This window comes from Cucumis sativus, chromosome 4 (assembly GCF_000004075.3).
Source record: "Cucumis sativus cultivar 9930 chromosome 4, Cucumber_9930_V3, whole genome shotgun sequence".
NCBI classification, from domain to species: domain Eukaryota; kingdom Viridiplantae; phylum Streptophyta; class Magnoliopsida; order Cucurbitales; family Cucurbitaceae; genus Cucumis; species Cucumis sativus.
The window spans coordinates 16,676,158-16,703,407 of record NC_026658.2 but is presented as its reverse complement, the minus strand read 5'-3'; the positions used below and the strand labels follow the sequence as shown (position 1 = coordinate 16,703,407).

The 27,250-nt window shown below is 35.1% G+C and overlaps 2 protein-coding genes across 3 annotated transcripts; one reads left to right on the top strand and one right to left on the bottom strand.

The window, feature by feature from the left end:
• Positions 1 to 3,374: 3,374 nt before the first annotated feature.
• LOC101207499 (chromatin-remodeling ATPase INO80) lies at positions 3,375 to 16,062 on the top strand. Of its 2 annotated transcripts, XM_011655438.2 has the most exons (23): positions 3,389 to 3,668; positions 3,962 to 4,049; positions 4,152 to 4,548; positions 4,631 to 5,063; positions 5,176 to 5,376; positions 5,482 to 5,592; positions 6,350 to 6,765; positions 6,869 to 6,977; positions 7,065 to 7,145; positions 7,226 to 7,398; positions 8,627 to 8,752; positions 9,201 to 9,362; positions 9,435 to 9,492; positions 10,311 to 10,538; positions 10,623 to 10,769; positions 11,606 to 12,154; positions 12,304 to 12,561; positions 12,658 to 12,765; positions 13,207 to 13,301; positions 13,435 to 13,591; positions 13,994 to 14,191; positions 14,293 to 14,445; positions 15,360 to 16,062. In XM_011655438.2, exons 1-23 carry the CDS (start codon positions 3,612 to 3,614, stop codon positions 15,573 to 15,575), a joined length of 4,521 nt encoding a protein of 1,506 aa, XP_011653740.1. In that variant the 5' UTR covers positions 3,389 to 3,611; the 3' UTR covers positions 15,576 to 16,062. The 2 variants fall into 2 exon arrangements, 1 of the variants encoding a protein (XP_011653740.1); XR_004216202.1 differs by lacking the exons at positions 13,994 to 14,191; positions 14,293 to 14,445; positions 15,360 to 16,062 and having other exon boundaries at positions 3,375 to 3,668; positions 12,648 to 12,765.
• A 1,124-nt stretch (positions 16,063 to 17,186) lies between these two features.
• LOC101204295 lies at positions 17,187 to 18,498 on the bottom strand. The gene is made up of 3 exons (XM_004142674.2): positions 18,118 to 18,498; positions 17,769 to 18,045; positions 17,187 to 17,614 (listed from the first exon to the last, which is right to left on the bottom strand). The coding sequence occupies exons 1-3, from the start codon at positions 18,496 to 18,498 to the stop codon at positions 17,187 to 17,189; spliced, it is 1,086 nt and encodes a 361-aa protein (XP_004142722.2).
• Positions 18,499 to 27,250: the final 8,752 nt, after the last annotated feature.

Below are 27,250 nucleotides of genomic sequence, written 5' to 3'. Positions count from 1 at the left end.
AAGGTCAAGGTCTTTAAGCCAAAAGCATGTATTGCATCATCCTCAACGGACTTGACCTTGTTTGAACCTTCTCGAGTGACTAATGCTCTTGTCATTCTTCAACAGTGTCAAGTGATGGATGTTGAATTTGGAGCTCTTGCTGGCAACAAAGCGTGGATGCTTATTCTGCCAAATCCATTGTTCAACATAGTGGAATGTAAATGGATCTTTCGTATCATGAGAAATGTTGATTGGTTGATTCAACATTACAAGACTCGTTTGGTTGCAAAAGCTTTTTTTCATCACAACTTCGATATTTATTTTTTAAAATGTTTAGCCATGTTGTTAAATCGTCAACCATATGTGTGACGAACTTGATAGAAGAAGATTTAATAGCTATGATCACATAGATAGTCAAAAGGTTGATGGCTAGACATCGGTGGATTATGCCATGTCTATCATGGTCGTAGTCTTTTTAGAAAACATGATGAAAATAAGGATACAAATGTTCTTCTTGGGATCATCACACAACCAAAGTAGCTAGCATTGTGGGAAGTGAAGTTGAAATTCACCTCTGGCAAGACACTCATCCTGAAGGAAGTCTTGCACACTCCTGAAATTTGAAAGAATCTGATCTCGAGCTATCTCCTCAATAAAGCGGATTTTACTAAAACCATATGATCAAATCTCTTTACCTTAACAAAAAAAAAAAAAAAATTGTGTTGAAGGGTTATGTTACTTATGACATGTTTAAATTGAATTTGAAAATGAATAAGAAATTATCTTCTGGTTATGTGTTGTCTTCTTTTAATATTTAGTATGCTAGACTTTGTCATGTAAATAAAAAAAAATAATGAGCAACATGAGTAGGTTAAATATAATTCCTAAAATATCTTTCCATGAATTTATTAAATGTGCACATTGTAGTCAAACTAAGATAACCAATACTCCACATAAATTAACGGCTAACTGAATCTCTAGAATTGATACATTCTGACTTATGTGAATTGATGGCATGACAACTAGAAATAATAAAAGGTATTTTATAATCCAAATATTTAATTAATTTTAATTTCCACGAAACTAATTAATTCTCACTCCATTAATTCAAATTAACTCTCAATAAATTCAATGATTGAATAAAATTTAAAATAATTAAATCTAAAATTATACTAATTTTTTGAGGTGTTACATAAATGGTATCATATTAAATTAAATAACACTAAGATAATAAACCAATATCATTAACAATTAAAAATAATAATGTACATCAAATAGAAATACAACAATCAGTATCATTAATAATTAGTGGTAAAAAATGATAATCATATAACAATCAGACGACAATCAAATGCAGTTAAACATTTTTAACTATGATGATATTTTGGTCATCCAAAAGTTTCAATTGGACTAAACTTACTAATTTTCGACTTATGTAAAATTTAAAACTCATCATAAATTCAGCTTTGATTTTATATTGGGTCATGAATGCAAGTCTTGTCTATTAATTTGGGGGACTAAAATCGTGCCGATCTAGACCAAACCTAGCGTTCCAAACACACAAAAAAAAAAAAAGAAAAAAATGGCAACAGGGAGAAACTTTTTCTTTCCATTTTGCCCTTTTCATACTTTGATTTTTTATTTATTATGTTGGTTTTATTGTAATTGAATTTTTAACTTTGTTGATTTTTCTAATTATTATGGGTTTACAACTAATACAATACATCTATCATTTCTCAACTAATAGTTACATCATTCCTTATCTCTCATTTAACTAAATTCATCAATTTCTTTTTAATGCCTTAAAACACTCTTTACACAAAATTAAACTAAGAAAAAACGTATGACCATTCATTAGCTCGGTTTTAAAGCTATATAAATTTCTCTTCTTCCCTTCTATCACTCATACATTCTCCCTCATCTTCCTTGTAACACATGATCGTACTCCCAACCATTTTCTCACTAAATATTTTTATGTAAGATAAAATCTAATAAAATTGTGAGAAATAAAATAAATTCATATATTGGAGAATTTGGTGTAAAGCAAGAGCTACTTTTGTGTTTTTCATTCAATGTATAGAGATGCAAGGAGACCTCCGATGACACTATCAACTATATGTCGAATAAGCAATATTCTCATAGTACTTACCAGCCACTACAACATTATTTCATCTATGTATCTTATATTTCATTAATTTAAATTTTGGATGTTTTTTATCATTATATTTTGGATTGGAGAGACTTCTTTATCCATCATTTGATTTTGTTTATATCATTTCATTCTTTATTCTTTTTTTTCTTTATTTCTTTAATTTATTTTTAATGAAAAATATATATTTTGTTATATTATGTTGCTCCCTAATTTTCTCTTTGTTTTTATATGTAATTTTGTGGTTGTATAGCTGATATCCATAAACTTATGTTGTTGTTACGTAGATCTTTTATATTCTTTAGTCAATTGATAGATTTTGATTTTATATATATTATAATTAGTTTTTAAGTTGTGTGATTATAAGTTTATTAATTTTGAATTGATTCAATAACAAGTTCCTACAATTTAGACATAGTTTATAAAATTTGAGTTTGAGAATATTTTTAAATTGATCTTAGGATTTTATTAAACAATAATTGCAATGGTTACAATTAAAATAACACAAATTTTCCAAACAAAAGAATAAGGAGATATTTTAATCCATCAACTCCATAGAAAAAGATATAAATATTGTTGAATATGAAAATTTTATACCAATCACAAACTGCCACATCATTTACTAAATTAACGATGAAAATATAAATGATTGAATTTGGGACAATTTAAAAAATTGACATGTGTTCCAAATTAAAATTGAAAACGTAAATTGGTCAATTCTCACAGTAAACGTTCAATTGAGCTAAGTTCAATTCTACGAAAAAATAAGTTTAATTAAGCCAAAGAATAAATAGGACTCAAATCCATGTGGTTGATTCTATCGACCAACTAGGCTCAAACCCATAAAGTCCACCAAAAAACTCTATAAATAAGAGAGTTCTCATATTCAAATTTTTTGATTCTCCACGAGAATTCTTGCAACAGTTAGAAGACTATAAGATTATCTGGAAATTAGATATAATTTAAAATTTTTAAATAGATATTTTGCTTTATAATTAAAATTTCTATTATTTTGTATAAATTATTTATATTATATAATTACAAATATCTACTTTGACAACCTATACTATTTGAATATCTTAAAAACAAAAATTAAAATTAAAATTAATTTTTTTACAACTTTTCATCTAATTAAACACTATTTTAAAACTCCACTCCAAGTGTTCTTTCTAGTAATATTAAAAAAGTATGTATTGATATCGGCTTGGCCTTTCTGGGCCACGGTGGTGACAAACGTTTTAAAACTACAAACAGGCGCACGTTAGCATCAATCAGCGCCTCTTCTTCTCCGTCTTCCTTATCCTGCGCCGCCATTCTCAACACTCCGTCGTCGTCCCCACTCCCAATTCCCAAAATCCCAATCCTCTTCTAGGGTTAGGGTTTTTCTCTTTCTCTCTCATCTCCTTCATTCTCCCGATGCACTGCGCAGATTCTGCGTTCCGTTTCTCTGGTCCTTACTTGCCTTCTCGTTGCCCCATTTCACATGGACCGTAACAGGCAATCCAAGGATTTGTTATACTCCAACCTCTTCAACCTCGAGGTTTCCGATCTCACTTTCTTTTTCTTTTTCGCAATCTATCTCTTTTTTTGTCTTCTTTTATTCTGGTAGTCATTGTATTGTGTGTCGCTTGTTCTGAATTGCAGTGTCTGGAGCTTTTCTTTCTTTTGTTGTTTAATTCTTCGTTTTTGATACTGTAGTGTTTGATGTTCGTGTTCTACTGGTTTAGTTGCTTTCTTTTTCTTTCTTGGTTTTGAATGTGGGTTTCAGTTGAATGACGTACTGCTATTCTAGAATTTTTAGTTTCCTTTTGAGAATTTTGGGTTCTACTGCAGCCGTTGCTGAACTTCCAACTTCCGCAACCGGAGGATGATTTTGATTATTATGCGAATAGTAGTCAGGATGAGAGCAGAGGTAGCCCAGGTACATGTTCCTCGGATTGAATATGTGATATCTCATCTGTGAAGATTATGATTGTAAATATGTATTCTGAGGAAGTCTGTACTGATGGTGGATGTGTATCAGGTAGAACAATTGCAAAACATGGTAATGGTACCATGACTAAGAGAGAGTTGAGCTTAGCGAGGAAAAGAAGGCAGTCCCTGAACAGTGAGGAGGAGGACGACAGTGTGGACGATTACTACGGGACACACGTTACTGAAGAGCGGTATCGACAAATGCTTGGAGAACACATTAAGAAGTATAAGCGAAGGTCTAAAGATTCCTCATCTCCCATGCCCACACACATGGGGAATTTAGCTCCCAAGGGTAACTCAAGTACAAGAGCTAGGAGGTCAGGGAGTGAGCAACACACAGGATTCCTTGAAGGGCAAACTGCAAATGATTGGATTAGTGATTATAATACTCGGAGACCAGGAAGTCATCATGAGGCAGATTTTGCTCTGATGCGCACCCCTGACAGGTTTTCTTCTTGAAATGATTATGTTAGTTGTGAGAAATATTTTAGTTGTGGACATTATTTTAAGATCTTTTTGCCTTTGCAGAGTAATATATGAGCCTGCATATTTGGATATTGGGGATGGCATCACTTTCAAAATTCCCCCAACTTACGATAAGCTGGCTGCTTCACTGAACTTGCCAAGCTTCTCTGACATCCAAGTTGAGGAAGTTTACTTAGAAGGTACATTGGATTTGGGGTCCATAGCATCTATGATTGCTCAGGACAAAAAGTTCAGATTCCGAAGCCAAGCAGGAATGGGGGATCCTCAGCCCCAGTATGAATCACTTCAGGCAAGATTAGATGCCTTGGCATTTTCAAATTCGTCACAGAAATTCAGTCTCAAAGTATCTGACCTTGGGCTGAATTCATCCATCCCAGAGGGGGCTGCTGGAAGTATAAAGCGAGCTATTTTATCTGAGGGTGGTGTGCTACAAATATATTATGTGAAGGTTTTGGAGAAGGGAGACACTTATGAGGTTTTTAATCTATTACACTATGTTTTCATCTTTTGCATTGTTTTTATTTGGGTTATTTGTTTTTCATATTTTTGAAGGGTTGGATGTTCCTTTAATATTTTTAGTTCTGCAGATCATTGAACGAAGCCTGCCCAAGAAACAAAAAATAAAGAAAGACCCTTCTGTCATAGAGAGAGAGGAGATGGAGAAGATTGGAAAAATCTGGGTCAACATTGTTAGGAGAGACTTGCCAAAACATCATCGTAACTTCACAGCCTTTCATCGCAAGCAACTAATTGATGCCAAGAGGTTTTCAGAAACTTGCCAAAGGGAGGCATGTATTATCTATTTCTTGGTTAAACTTTAGCATCTAATTATGTTCTTTATTTGGAATGTTCGTAGTGTGGCTTCTTGAACATGGTGTCTTTATCTTAAACAGGTGAAAATGAAGGTCAGCAGATCTCTTAAAATGATGAGAGGTGCAGCTATTCGAACACGGAAATTAGCTAGAGACATGTTGCTCTTTTGGAAGCGAATTGATAAGGAGATGGTATTTTTCTTTTCTACTTTATGATTTAATTATTTTATTTTGGTTGTAAGGTTTTAAAACGTGTTTCTACCCCATGCTTTGTGAGTTGGTATGCTGGTGACACCTTAAGGCACATGTTTTGGGTTTGCGGTTTGTGCCTCAATTCTTTCTACCTGGCCTCAATCTTTTCCTAACATCAGAAATGATAATCGTAATAATGCCAGTGATAACAATCTTGTAGGCATATTTATTTTACATTAAAAAAATTATCTATATCACCTCCTTTAAACCTATGATTCCATTTTAGCCCAATGTGTTAGCTTGCTTTGTGAAAGCATGGTTGGTTTAAGTTATAAAATTTAAGGAAAAATTCTAATTTTAATTTTAGTAGGTTGGCAATATGCCAGTACCATCATCCGAACACAATCTCGTTCCCTGGCTTGTTTTCCCCTGCTGCATTTATTCAATATAGGAAGGATTTATTTTTTGAATGGTTCAAATCTGTTTCAGTCACAAGATCAGAGGGTTGAGTTTTACAGGCTGTTACTAATTTTTGGCAGTGGTTTCGTTGCTCTGATCCAATAAAATTATTCATCTTGTTTTAACCTCCAAACAGCAATGTGAAAATGTAAAAATGAACTGTTAAACTGAAAACAGAAAGTCATCTCTAAGCAAACCCTTCTTTTTTTTTTTTGTAAGAAAACAAATACCTCTCTAGTCTCTTTCATTGTATAAAGATGTTTATTTGATCCTTTAGTTCTCTCCATTCATCCTTTAGGCTGAAGTGCGGAAAAGAGAGGAAAGAGAAGCTGCTGAAGCTTTGAGGCGAGAGCAGGAACTTCGAGAAGCTAAGAGACAGCAGCAGAGGCTCAATTTTCTTATACAACAAACAGAGCTTTATAGTCATTTTATGCAGAACAAATCAAATTTGCATTCTTCTGAAGCTCTGCCTTTGGGAGATGAAAAACCAGATTACCAAGAAGGGACTTGGGATTCAGATAGTGCTCCTGCTGAGGAAGAAGATCCTGAAGAGGCCGAACTGAAGAAGGAAGCTCTGAGAGTTGCTCAAGATGCAGTTTCGAAGCAAAAAAGGTTAACAAGTGCATTTGATGATGAGTGCTCAAGGCTACGTCAAGCTTCTGAACCTGATCAAAATGAGGTTGCAGGAGCTAATAACATAGATCTGCTTCACCCGTGAGTTTCCTTTTTGTTCTATAAAATTTTCTTCCCATTTTGAAGTTTGAGGCAGTTCCAGTTTTTTAGTCAAAGTTAATGGAACTATATTGCTATTTGGCAGCTCAACCATGCCTGTAACTTCAACAGTTCAGACACCTGAGCTGTTTAAAGGTAGCCTTAAAGAATATCAGCTAAAAGGTCTCCAATGGCTGGTCAATTGTTATGAGCAGGTTGTATGCAGTTCGTGTGAAATGATTATCGTGGTTTCAATTTTTTGAAGGAAAAAAGTTAAGCTTTTGTCGCATGGTTATTTACAGGGTTTAAATGGCATACTTGCTGATGAAATGGGGCTTGGAAAGACCATACAGGCAATGGCTTTTTTGGCTCATTTGGCTGAGGTAATGATCATACTAAGTTTCTTTTTTGGCTCAGTTGTCTAATAATTCTTTGTATTGACTATTTACCCTACTCATATCAGGATAAAAATATATGGGGGCCTTTTCTGGTCGTAGCACCTGCATCTGTCTTGAACAATTGGGTTGATGAAATCAATCGTTTCTGCCCTGACCTAAAAGCTCTTCCATATTGGGGTGGGCTTTCAGAGCGTACAGTTCTCAGGAAAAAGATTAACCCCAAGAATCTATATCGCAGGTAATCTGAAGTTGTAAATTTTCAAAAGTGTTTTTAAAAGAATGAAACTAAAGGGTTAGCTTGACTTTTTTGATTCATGTTAAGCTAAAAGTTATAATAACCTAAATGTCTCATAGGTTGGCCTAGTGTTCAATAAGAACAGTTATAAAAAGTAGAGGGGAAAAAAGAAAATAATGATGGTTGACACCTAACTTAGGATTTAATATTATATGAGTTTCTTAGACAAGCAAATATGTAATATTAGACCACTATTTAGTCAAATTAGAATATTCGATTAGTCAAGATATGCGTATACTTAGGTTTAGGGTTAGATGTAGGATAAAAGCTTAAACCAACCAAAATGCTTGTTGTTTTGGATTGTCATTGTTTTCTTGCAGATGATTGGTTGAGTTGAATTGAATTTATGTCTAGTCCATTTTGCTGCTTTGTTTTTTATGGTGGGTGGGGGGGTTGAGAAGAAACAATGTTCACTGTTCACCCTATGTCCTTAGTTCTAAGGAAAGGGCCAAAAGAATGTTAACATTATAATGGAAAAAGTGAATTACGTTTTACCCAAATATAATCTCAAGACTCGAGTACAAACTAGATTCAGAGATGTTTCTGAGAACTCCTTGGTCAGTGGTCTTGTCATGATATAGTTGTTTCTCTCTGGCCAAAGTTTCCAAAAGAAATTTTGAGCCTAAGGGTTTCTTTCTCCAATTGTATTGCTTCGATTCTACTTTTTTTTTACCATGGAGTACAAGAGAATGTTGTATTGGATAATTGTTGTAGCGAAGATGTCTGTGACAACAAATAAGTTTTCATTGCTGTTCATCGCAAAAGTGGAGAGGAGCATGGCAACTGATGATGGTTTATGGAAAGAGGGGACTGACTTAATGAGAAGTCAGTAGTCTGTCCCTGTGGGGCTTCATGGATAAGAGGTGGCTGAGGAATTTTATGGCTATTTAGTGTAATGAAGAGGAAAGGGAACAATGGATCTCCTTGGGAGGCCTCCTGAGGGAATGTGTCCCTGCTAGGCTCCATTGGATAGTTTCTTCAGTTATAAATTATTATCTATTTATGTCAATTTATTTTATTTTATTTAATTTCACCATGTTATTTAATTTTTTTTTCGTTTCTTTTATTTATTTACATTTATCTCTGTTATGTTTTTTTATCTTTTCTTCCATGAATGAATTTCATGATCTTATTTTTTCACGTTACTTGTTTTTTTTTGTTTTCTTTTTAGAGATGCTGGTTTTCACATCCTCATTACCAGCTATCAGCTACTTGTTTCTGATGAAAAGTATTTTCGACGTGTGAAGTGGCAATATATGGTATTGGATGAGGCACAAGCAATCAAAAGTTCTACAAGGTTTATTCTTTTTTACTTTGCAAATGGCTTTAGCTGGTCTTGGTGCACAGATGCATTTATTTTTTTAGTCTTCCAGTCTATGTATGGATGGATCTATCTTCCAGCCTATCCTGAATATCAGCCCATACTTCTCTTTGCAGTCTTCCAGTCTATGTAAGGATGTTTAGGACGTCAGATTTTGGGTTTTCTTTTTTAATGCCTGTTTATTCTTTCAATTTTTTTTTCTCATTGGAAGACCAGATTTTCATTAATAAAAAGAAAAAGAAAATAAGAGTTACGAGGAAACTCTAGATGTGGTTTATACTCATGTATAGTCCCTGTAGTCTGCGAAGAGAAGTATAGGCTGATATTCAGAATAAAAAATATTACTTAAAAGAACACCATGATTTGGGTGGCTGTTGTTTAGGCTACACAGTAATATGTTATGTTGGTTTCATTAAATTGACAGCATAAGGTGGAAGACACTACTAAGCTTCAATTGTCGGAATCGCTTGCTGCTTACTGGAACTCCTGTCCAAAATAATATGGCTGAGTTGTGGGCCCTTCTACATTTCATCATGCCTACTTTATTTGATAGCCACGAACAGTTCAATGAGTGGTTTTCAAAAGGGTCAGTATTGATTAGTTGAGCTACATTGATTTAATCAAACTATGCTATTTGATTCATGGTCTTTTGCTGCAGAATTGAAAATCATGCAGAGCATGGAGGTACTTTGAACGAGCACCAGCTCAATCGCTTAGTGAGTACTTATTCATCAACTTTGGAATCTACCAACTATTTCAGTTTTTTTGTTATATAAAATGAAACTGCACTTATGTTTGATCCTTATGAATTACTTGAAGAAAAATGTGACAAGATGTTTCTCCCCTTTTTATCATGGACTTGCAAAAATTTCTATGTAGAAAATTAAAACTTATTTTGATGTCGATAAAGCTAGATCTAGCTTTATCTATTTCAAAACTAAAGCTAGATTATTTCATTTCATTAATTTAATGAAGAGGCTTGTTCTCATTTCAGAAAAAAAAAGAAGCTTTATCCATGTCACCTTGGTGAAAAAGTACTTGTTGAGAGTCACAAATGGCCTTAGAATTGCTTTCTATTAGAACTTCCTTTTCAAGTGGCCTATCTTATATATTTTTCGTTCTTGAAAGTTTTAAACAAAGGACATTTCTTATCAAGACATCATTGTTCTTTATCTAGTTTGGAATTGGATCATATACTCTATTTTCATGTTTATTACAAAAGCTTTCATATATATATATTTTATAGAGTAGTAATACTTGTGTGCTTAATGGGCTGTAACCATTTTTAAATTCTAAGGAAAAAAGGTAAAAAATATTTGAAAGAAAAAAAAAAAGCTTCTTGGAGCAGATGTGGTTAGACAATTGAGTGGTCAACACCTGTTTTGATACCTTGAGCATTTTTTTAAAAACTATTTTTTATTAGTAAATGGAACTGGGATCATGGAAGAAAACAAGTGTTGGGAGTTATAAAATATTCAGTATGTTGTAAAGCACTTTGTTGACTTTTTATGGGCTTCTCATTTTTTTTAAACAGCATTCAATATTAAAGCCTTTTATGCTGCGGAGAGTAAAAAAGGACGTAATCTCTGAGCTAACAAGAAAAACAGAGATTACAGTGCATTGCAAGTTAAGCTCTCGACAGCAAGCATTTTATCAAGCTATCAAGAACAAGATATCTCTTGCTGAGTTGTTTGACAGCAATAGGCATCTTAATGAGAAAAAGATTCTCAATCTTATGAACATTGTTATTCAGCTAAGAAAGGTATTTGATCTCTTGACACACACACTCACGAAGTACCTTTTTTTTTAACAATTAGAGGAGTGTTTTAACTATGTAAATGGGTAGGTGTGCAATCACCCAGAGTTGTTTGAAAGGAATGAGGGAAGCACATACCTGTACTTTGCAGACGTTCCGAATCCTCTTTTGCCCCCACCCTTTGGGGAACTTGAGGACGTTCACTACTCAGGAGGTCACAATCTCATTGAGTTTAAGGTAATCCCAGTTTTGCCTCTATTACTTACTAGTTAATATAATGCACGTTCATTTATAGAAGAAAATAGAAGAAACTAGAGTTATGTCCACATCCATTATATCAATTGAGGGTAACCCTCATCCCTTAACAGCTTTCCTACGATATTACGAATGTCGTGTATTTTCATTTTGCTTGTGGGCCCAAAAAATTAATAAGTAGTTTAATGCCGGGTGTTACTTACAAAGCATTATTTATTTATTTTGGAAACAAGTTTATTGATGTAGAAAATTAATAAAGGGCAAAGTTCAAACCGAGGAGTTACAAAAAATTTCTCAAATTGATATAAGATGTAGATAGACTATTATTAGTCAACATGGGTTCCATCTCAAAACCAATTGGTAATAACAAGGATTAGTATATTATAAATATTGTGAGGTTGCTTGATTTTTCCAATTTGAGGTCTCAACATGTCCCCTCAAAGTAGTGCCTCTTTGGGCTCACCATTCTTGAATACAAGGTCAAAGAGGCACAAACACTGGAAAAATGGTGAGCCGTTGTATACTTGTATTCCTACCTTTTTTTTCAATTAAACTTATTTTCATTAAAAGAAAAAAAAGAAAAACTGTAGGTTTTAATTTTTGAAGCTACAAATGACTACTACTGAATTCTGTGAAGCATATATGTTTTTTTTCCCTTCCTTTTTGTGTGTATTTTCCACCTGTTGGATATCTTCCATTGTGAGGGTTTTTATATCTGCACAATAAGTCAAATTACAATCAAGTTTCTTATTTACTCCTCCCTTGCTTCTCTGAAGGAGTGACTGATATTTGTTTTAATCTGATTGGTTGGTTTATAGTTACCGAAATTAGTCCACCGAGAGGTTCTTCGATGTTCAAAATCATTTGCAGTTGCGCATGGCGGTGGAGGATGTCTTTCGAGACATTTTAACATATTTTCTTCGGAAAATGTTTTTCGATCCATATTCATGCAAGGAGGCAAATTACGTCATTCTTATTGTCAGAGTGGTACTTTTGGTTTCACCCATTTGATGGATCTATCTCCTGCAGAAGTTACATTTTTGGCCAATGGTTCTTGTTTAGAACAGCTACTTTTTTCCATAATGAGATGGGACCGCCAATTTCTGGATGGAATTGTAGACTTCATTATGGAATCTATTGATGATCCGGAAAATGGTCCTCATGAGCTGGGAAAAGTGCGTGCTGTCACAAGAATGTTGTTGATGCCTTCCATATCTCAGACAGACTTACTCAGGAGAAGACTTGCAACAGGGCCTGGTGATGCTCCTTTTGAGGCTTTAGTCATTCCTCAACAGGAGAGGCTTCAGTCGAATGTTGGGCTGCTTCATTCAGTATACACGTTTATTCCAAGAACTAGAGCTCCACCGGTATATTTTTCTTTTCTAAAATTCAGTTTGCTATTTTTATTTCTGTAAGAAACAAGAAGCGCCGTCTTTAGAATTTGAGGTGCAATGAGAAGTTGTCTTTAGAATTTGAGGTACTTGTTAAATGCTTAGTCGCAGCATCTATTTTGCAGATAGGTACCCACTGCTCAGATAGAAACTTTACTTACCAAATGGTCGAACAATTGCATGACCCTTGGGTGAAGAGATTATTTATTGGGTTTGCACGCACATCTGACTTTAATGGACCAAGAAAGCCAAAAGGACCCCACCCTTTGATTCAAGAGATTGATTCTGAACTACCAGTTTTCCAGCCTGCACTTCAGTTGACTTATAGTATTTTTGGATCTTGTCCACCAATGCAAAGTTTTGATCCCGCAAAGTTGCTCACAGTTGGTGTTTCTTTCTCTTCTCACTTTACTTTATCCTTCAAGAAGTATTAAATTATTTATACTTTTCCATATTGTTCTATAATGAGTTTTATATAGGACTCTGGGAAGCTACAAACACTAGATATCTTACTGAAACGCTTACGGGCTGAAAACCATCGTGTGCTTCTGTTTGCACAAATGACAAAAATGTTGAATATTCTTGAGGTACTCATTCTTTATCAGTGCTGCTCTGGGCTTTATGGTTTCCTTTGTTGGTTAAAGTAAATTATCAAAATTACTTAAATTTGATATTCAGGCTGACTTTTTATTGGCTGGTCCCTCTTTATTTCACACTTACAAGGAAAAGATAAAAAAAGAAAGAAAGAAAGAATTAAATATTTGAGCATTGCATGATAGTGAGTCCAAATTCCTTGTTTTTCTTTTTAAAGGTGTAATTGTGGCCCTTGAACTTTAAACCTTTTTCCGTTCCTGTTGTGTTGAGTTGCAAGCTTATCTTGGCTACTTCAACTTTTTCAGTAAATCTTGGTACTTAAAATTTTAAAACACGACACTACCTTTTTAAGCACTATGGCCTTTTTGTTTAACCAGGTTTGTGGAGTTGATTTGATCGTTTTTAAGTTTTACAATTGTTCCATGTCCTTGCAGGACTACATGAATTATCGTAAGTATAGATACCTTAGACTTGATGGATCCTCCACTATAATGGATCGTCGAGATATGGTCAGGGACTTCCAACTCCGGTATGGACTCTTGTGACATTAAAATGAAGTGTTTATTATATCATTTTCTACTCAGTCAATTTGCTGCTTGCTTTCAGTTGCTTTCTGGATCGTAGCACCTTTTTTTTATAATGCAATCGTGTTATATTTGTAGGAATGATATTTTCGTATTCTTGTTGAGCACAAGAGCTGGTGGACTTGGAATCAACTTGACAGCTGCTGATACAGTCATCTTTTATGAAAGTGATTGGAATCCGACACTGGATCTGCAGGCCATGGACAGAGCTCATCGGCTGGGACAGACAAAAGATGTTAGTTTTCCTTTCATCAAGGAGTTTGAGATTTCAGGGGAGAATAGCTGCTGGAAGTTTTGGAAAAAAAACCCTGCTAGAATAGAAGTTTGGATTTGCATATTTTTCCTTTTGAATGAGTTTTCAATGATTAATTTTTCTTTGAAACCATAAATTGTTTTAGAACTATGTTGATTGATACTAATCATCAAGACTTAAATTGAAGATATGTGATCATTTTTTTAATGGTAGTTTAGGACTGTAATAAAGTAAGTTCAAATACTAAAAATGTCATTTCTTGAGTCTTTGAGTAAATTTAATGGGCTTCTTAACTGTTTACCGTCTCTTTTCTCCTTTTCCCCTTCCTCACTCCCTTTCAATATTTGGTCCTTGAACCTTTTCTACTTGAAATTTGCTTTGTAGGTCACAGTGTACAGACTAATATGCAAAGAGACCGTTGAAGAGAAAATTCTTCAAAGAGCTAGTCAGAAAAACACTGTTCAGCAGCTGGTCATGACCGGTGGCCATGTTCAAGGAGACATCTTAGCTCCTGAGGATGTTGTATCCTTACTTCTGGATGATGCCCAGTTGGAGCAAAAATTAAGAGAAATTCCTATTGTGGTGGGTCTGATTTATTATTTATTTCATTTTTTTATTTTGCAAGAAGATATACATTTATATACTTTTGCATCTTCAGTTCCCTAAAATCTTTTTGTTATCAGGCAAAGGATAGACAAAAGAAAAAACAAGCAAAGGGTATAAGAGTCGATGCTGAGGGTGATGCGTCATTGGAGGATTTAACTAACCCGGAATCCCGGGTTACTGAATATGATCCATCTCCTGATCCAGAAAAGACTAAAGCTAACAGTAAAAAGGTACTGAGCTTTCTCCGTTCTGTTATTAGACATTTATATTCCAAACTTGGGGAGTTTCAATTATAGTGGGAATATTGCTTATGGAATTTTGGGCAAAGGTGTCTTATTTTTATTGTTCCAGTATTGTATATCTCTGTCCGCTTTTTTATATTTCCCAAACCTGAGTGGGAATCCATGATCATTTTTTGACCAATCCTCGAGTGTATGAACATGAAACCCACTAAGGGACATATGGGTTATCATAGTTTGCGTTTTGGAGGTAGATTATTTTGGTCTAGTAGGAAATAGTAAACACTACGAAGAGGGAAAGAGATGAATAGAAAATAGTAAATATTGTCGTTAATTGTGTATAGATTATCGTAGTTAGGAAATACCAACTATATAATTGGAGCCCAACATAGAGTGGGCTGTATTAGTCCACTCCACCAACTTCAGGTTGATGAAAACATCTCCAAGAGTTTTTGAGTACATCGTGATTGGAGTGAGACCAGTATCCACCAGTTTCAAGCGCTTTATTTCACATGTGGATCATATAATGTTTCTTCAGCTAATAATATCTTGATAGATTGTGCATAAGCATTGTTCCACAGTTTCAAATTCTTGGTCTTCCTGAATTAGTATGGGGTAGGTGAAGCCCCCCTAAGAGATTAGTGATCATTAATCATTATCATTATTTTAGGAATGGAGTTCTTGATACAATGTTTATGAAACAAGTAGTGAAGGAGCTATGAAACAAGTACATGAAGTTTTGTTGCATTTATTACAGTTCATTATTGTTGTTTGTAGATTCATAGATTCAATTAAGCGGGACTGTTCCAATCAAAATATGCCTACATCATTCTTTGCCTGCGCCGGGGGGAACTGATTTGTTTGCCTATTTTATAAAATGTGTTGTATAAATTGACTTCTTGCAGAGAAAAGGTGGTCCTGAAAAACAAAATTCATCAAAAGCTCGAAGTTTACAAAGGATAAACGAAATGAGCCCAGTGGTCGACTTTGACTTGGACGAGTCCCGGCAGAATCTTGAACCTCAAACTCAGAAACCAAAGAGACCAAAGCGACCAACCAAGAGTGTGAACGAAAACCTTGTACCAACAACTACCTCCACAAACATGGGAATTTTAGAATAGACTCAATATCCACACTAGCATCAGTTGCAAGCTGGATTCGGTGCTGACATATATATATGTTGCCATCCCACGAAGCAACTGAAATTCGATTGCGGAATTTGATCAGATTGATCAATGTCGTAACATGACACCGAAGAGAAGATGGTAGAACTCATTCGTCATGCTCCTGACATGGTCTGTTCTCTAACTCGGGATGGTGTACGTTTGTTTTCAAGATAGCCAGTGGAGGAGCTCAGCGAAGCCAAATGGGAGAAGCTTTGGGAGAGCTTGTATATATTTATTCATATGAAGCTTGGGGCCATCACTTACCATTTCAAGGTAACTTAAATTCTCTGTATTGTTATTTTTCTTTCTTTTTGGCGGGGAAAGCCTTTGTAATTATATGGATATTTGTATATATATTTATATATATTTTTTGGCTTCTTGAGAAGAAGCTATGTTATATTTTCTCTATGTTATATTTTCAGTTGATTATTTGTAGTTATTATTATTTTGAGAAAATATTGATTTAAACCCCTCAATTTGACAGGAAATTTTGGACCTTCCATCATACCGTTTGTAAAAATATGGTAGAAAATTTATAACTGTATCAATTAAATTTCTAAATTGGAGCCATAATTTCCTTTGAAAATTGGCATGCATTTACTCAAATGTTCCCTTTTGTAAAATTGTTATTTAAAGAATATACATGTTTAAGAATTTCAATTGCTGTCCTAATAAATGGTTTAAATGATTTGACTTATGAAAATTTAAATTACAAGTTTCAGGAGGTTGTAAATGGTTAGCAAAAGTTTAAATAACTCTATTTCTTACATTTAAGAATTACATTTAATAAAATAGTGAAAGGGATAAACTAATTCTAATAGTTACATTCAATAAAATAAGTGAAAAGGATTAACCAATTCTACCTTGATCATATTGTTAAAATGCGATAATGCTCTAATACTGTTTGTTGGAATGCCACAAGATGGATTTTTTATGGCAAAATTTTTAATTCAAGTCCAAATTTTCAACAAATTAAGATACCAATGATCTACATCTGTATTCGATTTTTACTCCGTGATTAGATTTTTCTCTCTTGACCTCCTCCTTAGATGTGACAAGTGTTTCTTATCGAACAGATAAGAAAAATTGAGATACAACGTATACTAAACAAAATACAAAACACTAGAACCTTACCTAGGGTAAAAACCTCCTCTTCTATGACAAAGTAAACAAAAAAATTAAAAACAAAACCACGAGCACAAAAATTTCACTTTGTAAAAAATTATTACAATCGGAGAAACCCCTACATGTCGAAACCAAACCGACGAGACAACATCCATAAAAGAAGCTATTACAATCAGAGAAACCCCTGCATGTCGAAATCAAACCGATGAGACAACATCCATAAAAGAAGCTTCCTCAACCCAATGGTTGAAAAAACGAAAAGAAACCACTCTGTCTCTACTGAATGCTAGGATAAACTAGAATAGGTGAGTGATCAGAAATGCCCCAAGGTAAAACATTAACTCTCATATTTGGCCAAGCAACAGGACCTTCATCATTAACCAGAATACGATCGAGTCTTCTCATACAACCAGACCCATGGACCTTACTAGTCTAGGTGAACTAGTTGCCCTGTATTGATGGTTCAACTAGGTCAGCCTCACGAATGACCATATCGAACTCCTCTATATAACCAGTAACAGAAGATCCACCAAAAGCTTCAGAGTGAAGCCTAATGGCATTAAAGTCACCAATGACATCATTTGGTCTCGTCCATCTAGAAGAGATCTCACCCATACGACGCCACAACAAACGTCTCTCAACATTATTATTAAAGGCATAAACACACAGTACCTCTACACAATCCCCAGATAGTAGATCAGTTAATGACCTAGAGACAAACTGATCTTCCTCCTCACCAGGAGTAAGAACGAAGCGACTCTTCTTCCACATTACCCACATACGACCAATCTCACTGCTACTATAGTTACTAGTGAAATCCCACGAATTTCCAAACCTATTGGAGATAAAACCAAAGTTTTCTTCCCGAACTTTAGTTTTCAAAAGACAACAGAAACCCACAGAAGACACACCCAAAAAATTAAGCACCGCTCTACACTTTACAACGCTATTTAGACCCCTCACATTCCAAGAACACTAACTAATCATGAGAAGAATTAGAAGCCTTCGTTCCCGCAGGATTACCATCTGAGCGCATGCCCTTAAGAACCATAGTGGTATCATCCACTTGTAAGGGAAGAGCGGAGCCTTCCACTATAGACAAGGCCCACTTGTCTCCCTTACCCAACTCCATAAGGTTGCCAAAAGAGTTAGGCATAGTCACATCCACACTTTTACCCTTATATCGAACATAAACCAACTCCCATTTCTTCCCAATGACAAGAGTAAAATCATCCTGATTACCCACCCCCTTTTCCTTTGTAGGCCTAATGAGGGAGCTATTAATCTCACCTTCCTCCAACTATTTAAATGACTCAAACACCACATCTCCACACGCCACATTATTGAGATCATCCTCTTTGTTAAAAACTACCTTCCTCACTTCCTCCTCATGATGTACTTTATTCTCCACAATCCTAGGGCACTTACCACTACAATGCCTAAAGGCACGGTACAAATTACATTTTCGAGGCTTCCATTCATAATTCACAGTCACAATGAAATCCACTCTCCTAAGGTTAACTGTAATTTCAGCAAGCATAGGAGACTCCACATTTAATTCAACACAAACTCGCGCAAATGAAAGTTTTCGTCTTTCCTTAGTAGCTAGATCTAAAGATAGATGTTTGCCTATAGCACTAGCAACAACATCCAATCTGATATTTATCCATAACTCCATAGGAATCCTACCAAGTTTTATCCATTTAGGAATAGAATTGAAAACAAAGGATTCAGAGACTAACTTAGAGTCCATGTACGGAGGAGCATATGTTTGCCCTTAAGGTGCCACCATCCACGAGATAAGATCCACTCAACAGATTTTGGATGTCTAAATTGGAAACAAAAAACTTCATTCTCAAGAATCATTATCGTAGACATTTCAATTTTACCCCATATTTTCTCAAAAAGCCAATAGATAATGGCATAAGACATTTTTGGATTAATCAGTTGTCCAACTAAGGAATTTTGCTACACCCGAACTCCTTGGACAATAACCTCTTCGGGGGGAACTACAACAATTTTATCGCCAACAATTTTAGGAGGAGTACAAGAAAGTGGGTTACTACTAGAAGAACCAAAGAGGGAGGCCCATGAAGACTTTGATCCATTAGCATCTGTTTGCTTACAAGATCCATCACTAGGCACAAAAACTTGACCATTTTTCACCAAATTTGAATTGTTGGCCAAATTCCCATTTGATGTGCCTAGCCCACCATTTTTCGTGACTTTCAGCCCATCCAAACTCTTTTCACATTCAGACCCATCAGCTAAAATTGGCCCATCCAACATCACCTGCTTATTACTCAATTGGACCACATCCTCAACCTTAATCCCAAGTTGTGATCCCTCTAACCCAACTTCTTTCTTTTGGTATGCCGACCCATCATTAAGAGAAGGTCCATTTGAATCATGAGTGCATGGTTTAACTCTTAATGGCCTGTTCAATCAAACCGGTTTAACCCCCATCAATTGTCCTTGTCTGTTTGAAGAAGAAAGTAGGTCAGCTTGAGCCCCCATCACTTTCTGATGAACAACTACGTCATATGCACATTTGAGACTAGACAACACTTGTTGCTTCACCACCGAGATATCATCAGTCACGGAGGACATCACCCCCAATTACCAGCACATCATCAGAAAGATAACCAAAACAAATATTGTTGTTTAGAACAAGACGCAACTTTTGATGGCCTGAGAGAATCTGATGAAAGAACATCACACGAAAGAATAACAAATCGCTCCAATTTTGAATAAAAAAGCTCCGAAGAAGAGTCGGGAGAAAACATACATTATTTATCAAACACTAGCCTTATCTTCTGCGGGGTTACTCATGCCATTGGAAATTTCATATACAATTTGGAGTGAGATATCTATGGATTTGATTGATGGTCTACCAAAATCTGAGAAACATGAGGCAACAATGGTTGTTGATAAGCTGAGTAAGTATGATCATTTTATTGCTTTGAAACATCCTCACACTATAAAGACTATGGCTGATGCTTTTGTTAAAGAGGTAGTTAAGTTACATGACTATCCTAAATCTATAGTTTCTGATCGTGACAAAGTATTTTTTAGTCATTTTTGGCAAGAGATTTTTAGGTTGTCAGGTACAAAATTGAGCAGAAGTACAACTTATCACCCTTAATCTAATGGACAGACAAAGGTAGTCAATAGAGGAGTGGAAGCTTATTTGTGATGTTTTTATGGATAGAGACCAAATGAATGGTTGTGTTGGCTACATTGGGCAGAGTATTAGTATAATACCATGTACCAAAGGTCAATTGGTATCACTCATTTTCAAGTAGTGCATAGTTGGCTTCCTTCACCGCTAATCTATTATGGAGAAATGGAGACCCCTAATTCTATGTTGGATCAATAATTGCAAGATAGAGATGTTATCCAGAGAATATTGAAGGAGAATCTTTGGGTTGCATAAGATAAAATGAAGAAGTATGCTAATTAGAAGCGACGACACGTCGAGTTTCAAGAAGGTCATATGGTATTTCTTAAACTTCGGTTATATAGAAAGATTTCAGTGAGGAAGAAACATAATGAAAACTTGTCCCCTAAATTTTTTAGGCCATTCAAGGTGATTGCACGAATAAGACCAGTTGCCTATAAACTAGAATTACCTCCTACAACTTCCATTCATCCTGTATTCCATGTATCTCAGCTTAAGAAGGTGGTCAGTAATCCTATGTATGTGCATCCATTTGTTCCTTTTTTGACAGAAAATGTGGAGTGTGTGTCTATTCTTGCAGACATTTTTGGTTATCGAAAACATCCATCTACAAAGGAACGGAAGGTGCTTATTAGTTGGCAAGGACTTCCACATCATGAAGCTACAAAGGAGAATTGTGATGATTTTGCCCAACAATTTCCTAGTTTCCACCTTCAGGACAAGGTGTCTTTGAAGAGGAAGAGTAATGATAGACCACAAATTATTCTATAATATAGTAGGAGGAAAAAGGGAAAGGTTGCAAGTGCACAATAGAAGGGAAATGGAGGAGGGAGTGGAAACCACCTTGGTGGGGACCACAATTAGTTACATGGGAGGGAGTTAAAAGGGAAAGAATGAAGGGAATAGAGGGGTGACTAATCAGTTTCTAGGGGACATAGTACATCGAGGTTTACCAGAGTTACTATGATAACCCCCAACTAGCTCCTAAAAATGAAGAATATTATCAATAATACTCCTCGAAATAAAAGCAGACTGATTACCACTAACAAATAAAGGAAGCCAGTCACGACGCCTATCAGCCAAAATCTTTAAAATACATTTGTAAATAACATTTCAACAAGAGATAGGTCTGAAGTCCTCCTTATGTTCAGCCCCACAACGTTTAGGAGTGAGCGTAATCGAAGTATTATTTACTCCATGTGGAAGATAACAAGCCTAAAAAAAATGCAAAACGACATCACAGAAATCCTCCCCAACCACCGACCAGGCACCTTTGAAGAAACCAATACAAAACCCATCAGGACTAGGAGCCTTACCTCTATCCATAAAAAAGAAGACTCTCCTAACCTTCTCAAGACCAATAGGAGCCTGTAAAGCTAGAGAACACTCCTCAGACCATTTAAACTAAACAATATCATCAATCCAAGGAGATAGTTCTATATAGCCAATATTATGAGAACCCAAACTGTTACAAAGGTAATTAACTACCACTTGAGTCACCGAGTAGTCAACCTAAAACATTTTGAATTAACCATAGAACACAAAGAATTACAACTCAAATGAGAACCCAAAGATAGATGGAAAAATGCAGTGTTCTGATTGTCGAACTTCAGCCACCGAATCTTAGACTTTTGACGCATCTAGGCTTCCTCCAATCTCAAGCCTTAGTGGCAAAACTTGCTTGATGACTCAAAGCATCAGACATAGGATTTCGCTCAACCTCTCTCTTAGCTCTATCCGTGGATTCTTTAGCAATACGAAGCTCCTTACTAAGGCTTCGAACGTGTTTACCAAAATGTCTCCCTAGGGCAGGCTTGAGATTATGTAAATTTCTCACAACACTCACATACGGAGAAACCTCTGCATGTCGAACCCAAACCGATGAGACAACATCCATAAAAGAAGCTTCCTCAACCCAGTGGTTGAAGAAATGAAAAGAAATCACCCTCTGTCTCTGTTAAATGCTAAAATAGACTAGAATAGGTGAGTGATCATAAATGCCCCAGGGTAAACCATTAACTCTCATATTTGGCCAAGCAATAAGACATTCATCATTAACCAGAATACGATCAAGCCTTCTCATCAAACCATACCCAGGGTTCTTACTAGTCCAGGTGAATCAGTTGCCCTGTTTTGATGGTTCAGCTAGGTCAACCTCTCGAATAGCCATATCGAACTCCTTCATATCCCCCGTACTAGGAGACCCACCAAAAGCTTTAGAATGAAGCCTAATGGCATTAAAGTCACCCATGAGAACACCCGACCCCGTCCATCCAGAAGAAATATCACCGATGCCACAACAAACGTCTCTCAACATTATTATTAGAGACATAAGCACATAGTACCTCTACACTATCCCCTGAGAGCAGATCAATTAATGACCCAGAGACAAACTGATCTTCCACCTCACGAGAAGTAAAAATGATGTGACTCCGCTTCCCACATAACCCATACACGTCCAATCCCACTACTACTGTAGTTACTCGTGAAACCCCATGAATCTCTGAACCTACTAGAGATAGAACCAAAACTTTCTTCTCGAACTCTAGTTTCCAAAAGACAATAGAAACCCATAGAAGACATGTCCAGAAAATCATGCGCTGCTCTACACTTTACAGGGCTATTTAGACCTTGCACATTCTAGGAACACCAACTAATCATGAGAAATAATAGGAGCCTTCGCTCTCGCAGGATTACCATCTTAGGGCGTACCTCTAAGAATCCTAACAGTATCATCCACCTGTAAGGAGGGAGGGGAATCATCCACTGTAGATAAAGCCCTCTTGTCTCCCTCACCCAACTCCATAATGCTGCCAAAACAGTTAAGCATACTCACATCCACATTTTTACTCTTATCTCGAATAAAAACCAACTCTCATTTCTTCCTAATGACAAGAGAAAAATCATCCCGATTACACACCTCCTTTACCTTAATAGGCCTAGTGGGGGAGCTATTAATCTCACCTTCCTCCACTTGTTTAAATGACTCCAACACTACATCTCCAAAAGCCACACCTGTCAGTTTCTCCTCTTTGTTAGAAACCACCTTGCTCACATCCTCCTCTCGAAGAACCTTGTTTTCCACAATCTTTGGACACTTACCACTAGAATGCCCTAAAGACTGACACAAATTGCAATTACGAGGCTTCCATTCATAATTTATAGTCACAACAAAATTCTCTCCCCTAAGGCTAACTGTAACTTCAGCAGGCATAGGAGAGTTCACATTTATTTCAACATATACTCGAGCATATGACAATCTTTGTCTTTCCTTAGTAGCACTATCAACAACAGCTAATCCAACATCTGTCCATAACTCCATTGAGATCCTACCTAGTTTGATCCATACAGGAACATAATAAAAAATAAAAGCTTCAAGGACAATACCTAGAGTCCATTTATGGAGGAGCATAGGTTTGCCACCAAGGTTCCACAATCCACGTGATAGAATCCACTCAACAGATTTTGAATGTTTGAATTGGAAACATATAATTTCGTTCTCAAGGATCGTAATCATGGGCATTTCAATTTTACCCCAGATTTTCTCTATAAGGCGATATATGACTGAAAAAATGGGGGGTTTTCAGAAAGTTACAAAAATATTACAAGATTGCCATTGAAAATATGAAGAAAAAAAAAATGAAATAGTGCAGGTGAGGTTCGTGTGGGGAGGAGGCACCCTCGACTAGGAGCTGACATGTGGCGACTGCGAATAAGACGCAGATTGAGACCTGTGTGCGGATTCAAATAATTCTAATTTAATATGCATTGGGGGAGTAACGAAGACACAATGAGGAGGATGCACTGATAGGCTTAAAACGACGGCGTTTTGCAATAGATTTTGAATGTCTGAATTGGAAACATATAATTTCGTTCTCAAGGATCATAATCATGGGCATTTCAATTTTACCCCAGATTTTCTATATAAGGCAATATATGACTGAAAAAATGGGAGGTTTTCAGAAAGTTACAAAAATATTACAAGATTGCCATTGAAAATATGAAGAAAAAAAAAAATGAAATAGGGCAGCTGAGGTTCGTGTGGGGAGGAGGCACCCTTGACCAGGAGCTGACATGTGGCGACTGCGAATAAGACGTAGATTGAGACACGTGTGCGGATTCAAATAATTCTAATTTAATCTACATTGGGGGAGTAACGAAGACACAATGAGGAGGATGCACGGATAGGCTTAAAACGACGACGTTTTGCAATGTAAAATCCAAAAATTTAATGCTACTTTTTGGGTTCGAGCTCATGACTTGAGGGTAGTTCGCGCGTGAAGGCTTATTCAAATCTTTTGAATATTTACCAACTTTCCCCTATGCTTCAAATTGATCATGCTTCTTATTTCAACTCCCGTTTTAGTTGATTTTCATTTCGTTGGGTTCACAATGGAGTTTTCTTTCATATTAGCACAAAATATCAAAATAATAAATATATGTATGTATGGATTGAGAATAAGCTAAAAACAAATGGGTCAATAATTGCTCCAATACTGTACTTGATCATCCTAAGGTGGTTTTCATCGAACTTTTCGTTCAAAGTTGTTATTACCAGACTTATTATTAGAGATGATTGTTAGAGTTAGTTGTATGATTCTGTCACCAAAGTGAGGTAGTCTCGTAGTCATCGCAAATAAAGTTATTAAAAATATTTGATGGAGAAAAAGTTAAAGAACATTTAAAATTATAGGTTAAGCTTTGGAATATTACACTAATACCTTTATTTATTTATTTTTTTTTTACTTAAATAGGTCATAGTAGATGAAACCATCGGTTTCTAGAAAAGTAGTTGATACCATCGTTAGAAAAAGTAGTTGTTTCTTCACATTAATCCATTTAGTGACTTTTTGTTGTTTCATCTATTTATTTGAGTTCGACAACTAAAAAAATAAAAATTGAACAATTAACCTTTTGGAATAAACTGGAAAAAAAGAGGGGAAAAAAAACAGTGCTAAGGAACGAATGAGATTAATTAACATCTAACCAAATTAAACTGAATCGTTCATGAATATTAAAATTATTAGTATACAAAAGTAAATGCAATTAAAATCATTTTTTTTCCAAAAGTAGGATAACATTGCCAAGCTTGCATCCAAACAAACTCTTACACAGTCGTGAGAGTGATTCTAAAATAGTTAAAATCACTTTTGATATTTAAAAAATATTTCTAGTCAATAAAATTCAATTTTATTTATACAAAAAAAGAACACCACTACAAGTAAAATGAAACGTTGAGTTGATTTTAAGAGATTAAAAATATATTTCAAAAAAGTTTTAAACATGAAAAAGATGGTTCTAATCCTTTTAAAATCATTACCAAACATGTACTAACCTCATGATAACTACATAACTCTTTTCTTTTCTTAGCACTGAAATTATACGGTTAGAATCACTAATAACACTTATATGAATTGAAGAATGAAACAAGAAATCATAATTAAAGCAAATAAAGAACTTGAGGAGATGCTTGAAAATTGAAAATTGAAAAGTTATTTGGACAATTTAAAAATCATCAAATTAAATGTTAAAGAAATTATGCATTTATTTTGTGTTTGTTTTCATTTATTAAAGTAGTTGGAAATGCATAGAGTTAAATGTTGTAACCTTTCATTTAATATACTAATTAGTATAAATACGGTTGCAATTCCCACATTTACAAAAAAGAATTTGGATGAATGAAATCTGAAAATTCTAGAATGTAGATTTTGTTCTTAGGATAGAATGCATGAAGATTTGAAGCATTTAAGTGAGGATTGATTTGTCTTGCTTGTGGAGTGCTTTGTAGATCGAGAGTTGATAAGAGTTTCTAACCATGTCTGATCCTTGGTTTGTTAGATTATCTAAACAACTTGAATCTAATCTATCTTAGAGGTTGAAATCAAAATGGTTTTGGTTCTGTTGGGGTTGTGTTCTTTGAGTGTTGTTGCATGGTTCTTAGATCCAATATCCACTGGTTTCACATAATTTGGTATCAAAGAATAGGTTGCATCTTTGTGACCTATTCTAAGATTGATTCTATCTTTCTTTCTTGCAAACTTTTAATTTTAGTTTTTATTTTCGTCTTATTATTTCTTGTCTTTAAATTAATCGTTCTTATCTTACTTAACTCTTATTACGTTTTATATATAGAAAAGATAAAGTTGCGAAGAAAAGTAAATAATAATAATAATAATAAAAAAGTGGAGAAGAAAAAGTAAAGAAAAAGGTGAGAAAAAAAATTATTGTTGCAATTGTTAAAAAAGAATTTGTGATTAATCTTTATTAATAATCAAAATTTGCATGATAATGTTACTACATTAACTCTTTTCATTTCATGTTTCTTCTTCTAATCGCTATGTTAACTATTTTTATGCTTCTTCTAATCGCCAAAGTCAATTGTATGATCATTTGAATGTCTTTTTACCATTTTATCATTAAGTGTTCAAGATTTTCAAATCTATAACTTTCAAACTTTCTACTTGTATTTTATTTTCCTTCGTCTTGCAAATGAATGAATTTCACATAGTGCCTTTTAACTAACTTTTAGATCAACAGAAGAAGGTAGTTTGTCAAATTCATTTCTTATATGGGGTTTAGGGTTTTGAAAAAAAGCAAAACAACATGGGCACGTGCCCTTCTCCCAAAAAAAATTGCATTCGGCTGGTGAAGATCGTGGGTGTGCAACGGTGCAATCGGTGGAGTCCCAAATAGTTTCCAGTCAAAATTGTAACGGTTCTGATCCCTTAAGTCTTCTCCGATCACTATTTCATTTTTAGCGTTCATGGATTTCGAAGCTTCTTGGTTTGATTTTGGATTCAAATCACCGTGAAGCTACCTCCGGTATTGGATCTCTTTGATCATCGTTTGGCAGATGAAGCTCGTTGAGGAATTATCATCGATGGGAATATCTAACCATCAATTGGGCGTGCCTTCATCACCATTCGTTCGCCGGTTCTGCCAAAACTTTTAGCTACCGTCAATCGCCGGATTTTAGTGACTTTGTGGTTGTTGGGGTTTTGTTGTACTTTTTCTTAATGATCCATTGGAGTTGAAATAATATTAATTTTTAAATCTTTTGGAAGAGACCAAAGAGGATAGAAGACGGTGAGGGAGAATACAAGATAAGTGGTTGATGTTTGATACAATACAATGTATTTGGATGTAATTACACAATGTGTCCTAAAAATCAAGAGGATGTATTGTTGTTGTAATTTAAAAGAATAATTAAATAATAAAAAAAATTATATTCACGACTGTATCTATATATAAACTATAATTAAAAACTAAAAAGATATTACACTTTACATTTTTTCTTTATGAGCTTGACAAAATTTCAGAGAGG

Excerpts from the sequence above, each read along its gene's own strand:
- LOC101204295 (XM_004142674.2), bottom strand. The coding sequence starts at position 18,498 with ATGGACTCTAAGTTAGTCTCTGAATCCTTTGTTTTCAATTCTATTCCT. Across the intron at positions 18,046-18,117 it reads ATGAGGAGGAAGTGAGGAAG|TTGGAGGAAGGTGAGATTAA; the intron begins GTAGTTTTTAAC and ends TCATTTAAATAG. Across the intron at positions 17,615-17,768 it reads TAAGGGCATGCGCTCAGATG|TTCGGGAAGAAAACTTTGGT; the intron begins GTAATCCTGCGG and ends TGAAAACTAAAG.
- LOC101207499 (XM_011655438.2), top strand. The coding sequence starts at position 3,612 with ATGGACCGTAACAGGCAATCCAAGGATTTGTTATACTCCAACCTCTTC. Across the intron at positions 3,669-3,961 it reads CCAACCTCTTCAACCTCGAG|CCGTTGCTGAACTTCCAACT; the intron begins GTTTCCGATCTC and ends GTTCTACTGCAG. Across the intron at positions 7,146-7,225 it reads TTTTGGCTCATTTGGCTGAG|GATAAAAATATATGGGGGCC; the intron begins GTAATGATCATA and ends TACTCATATCAG.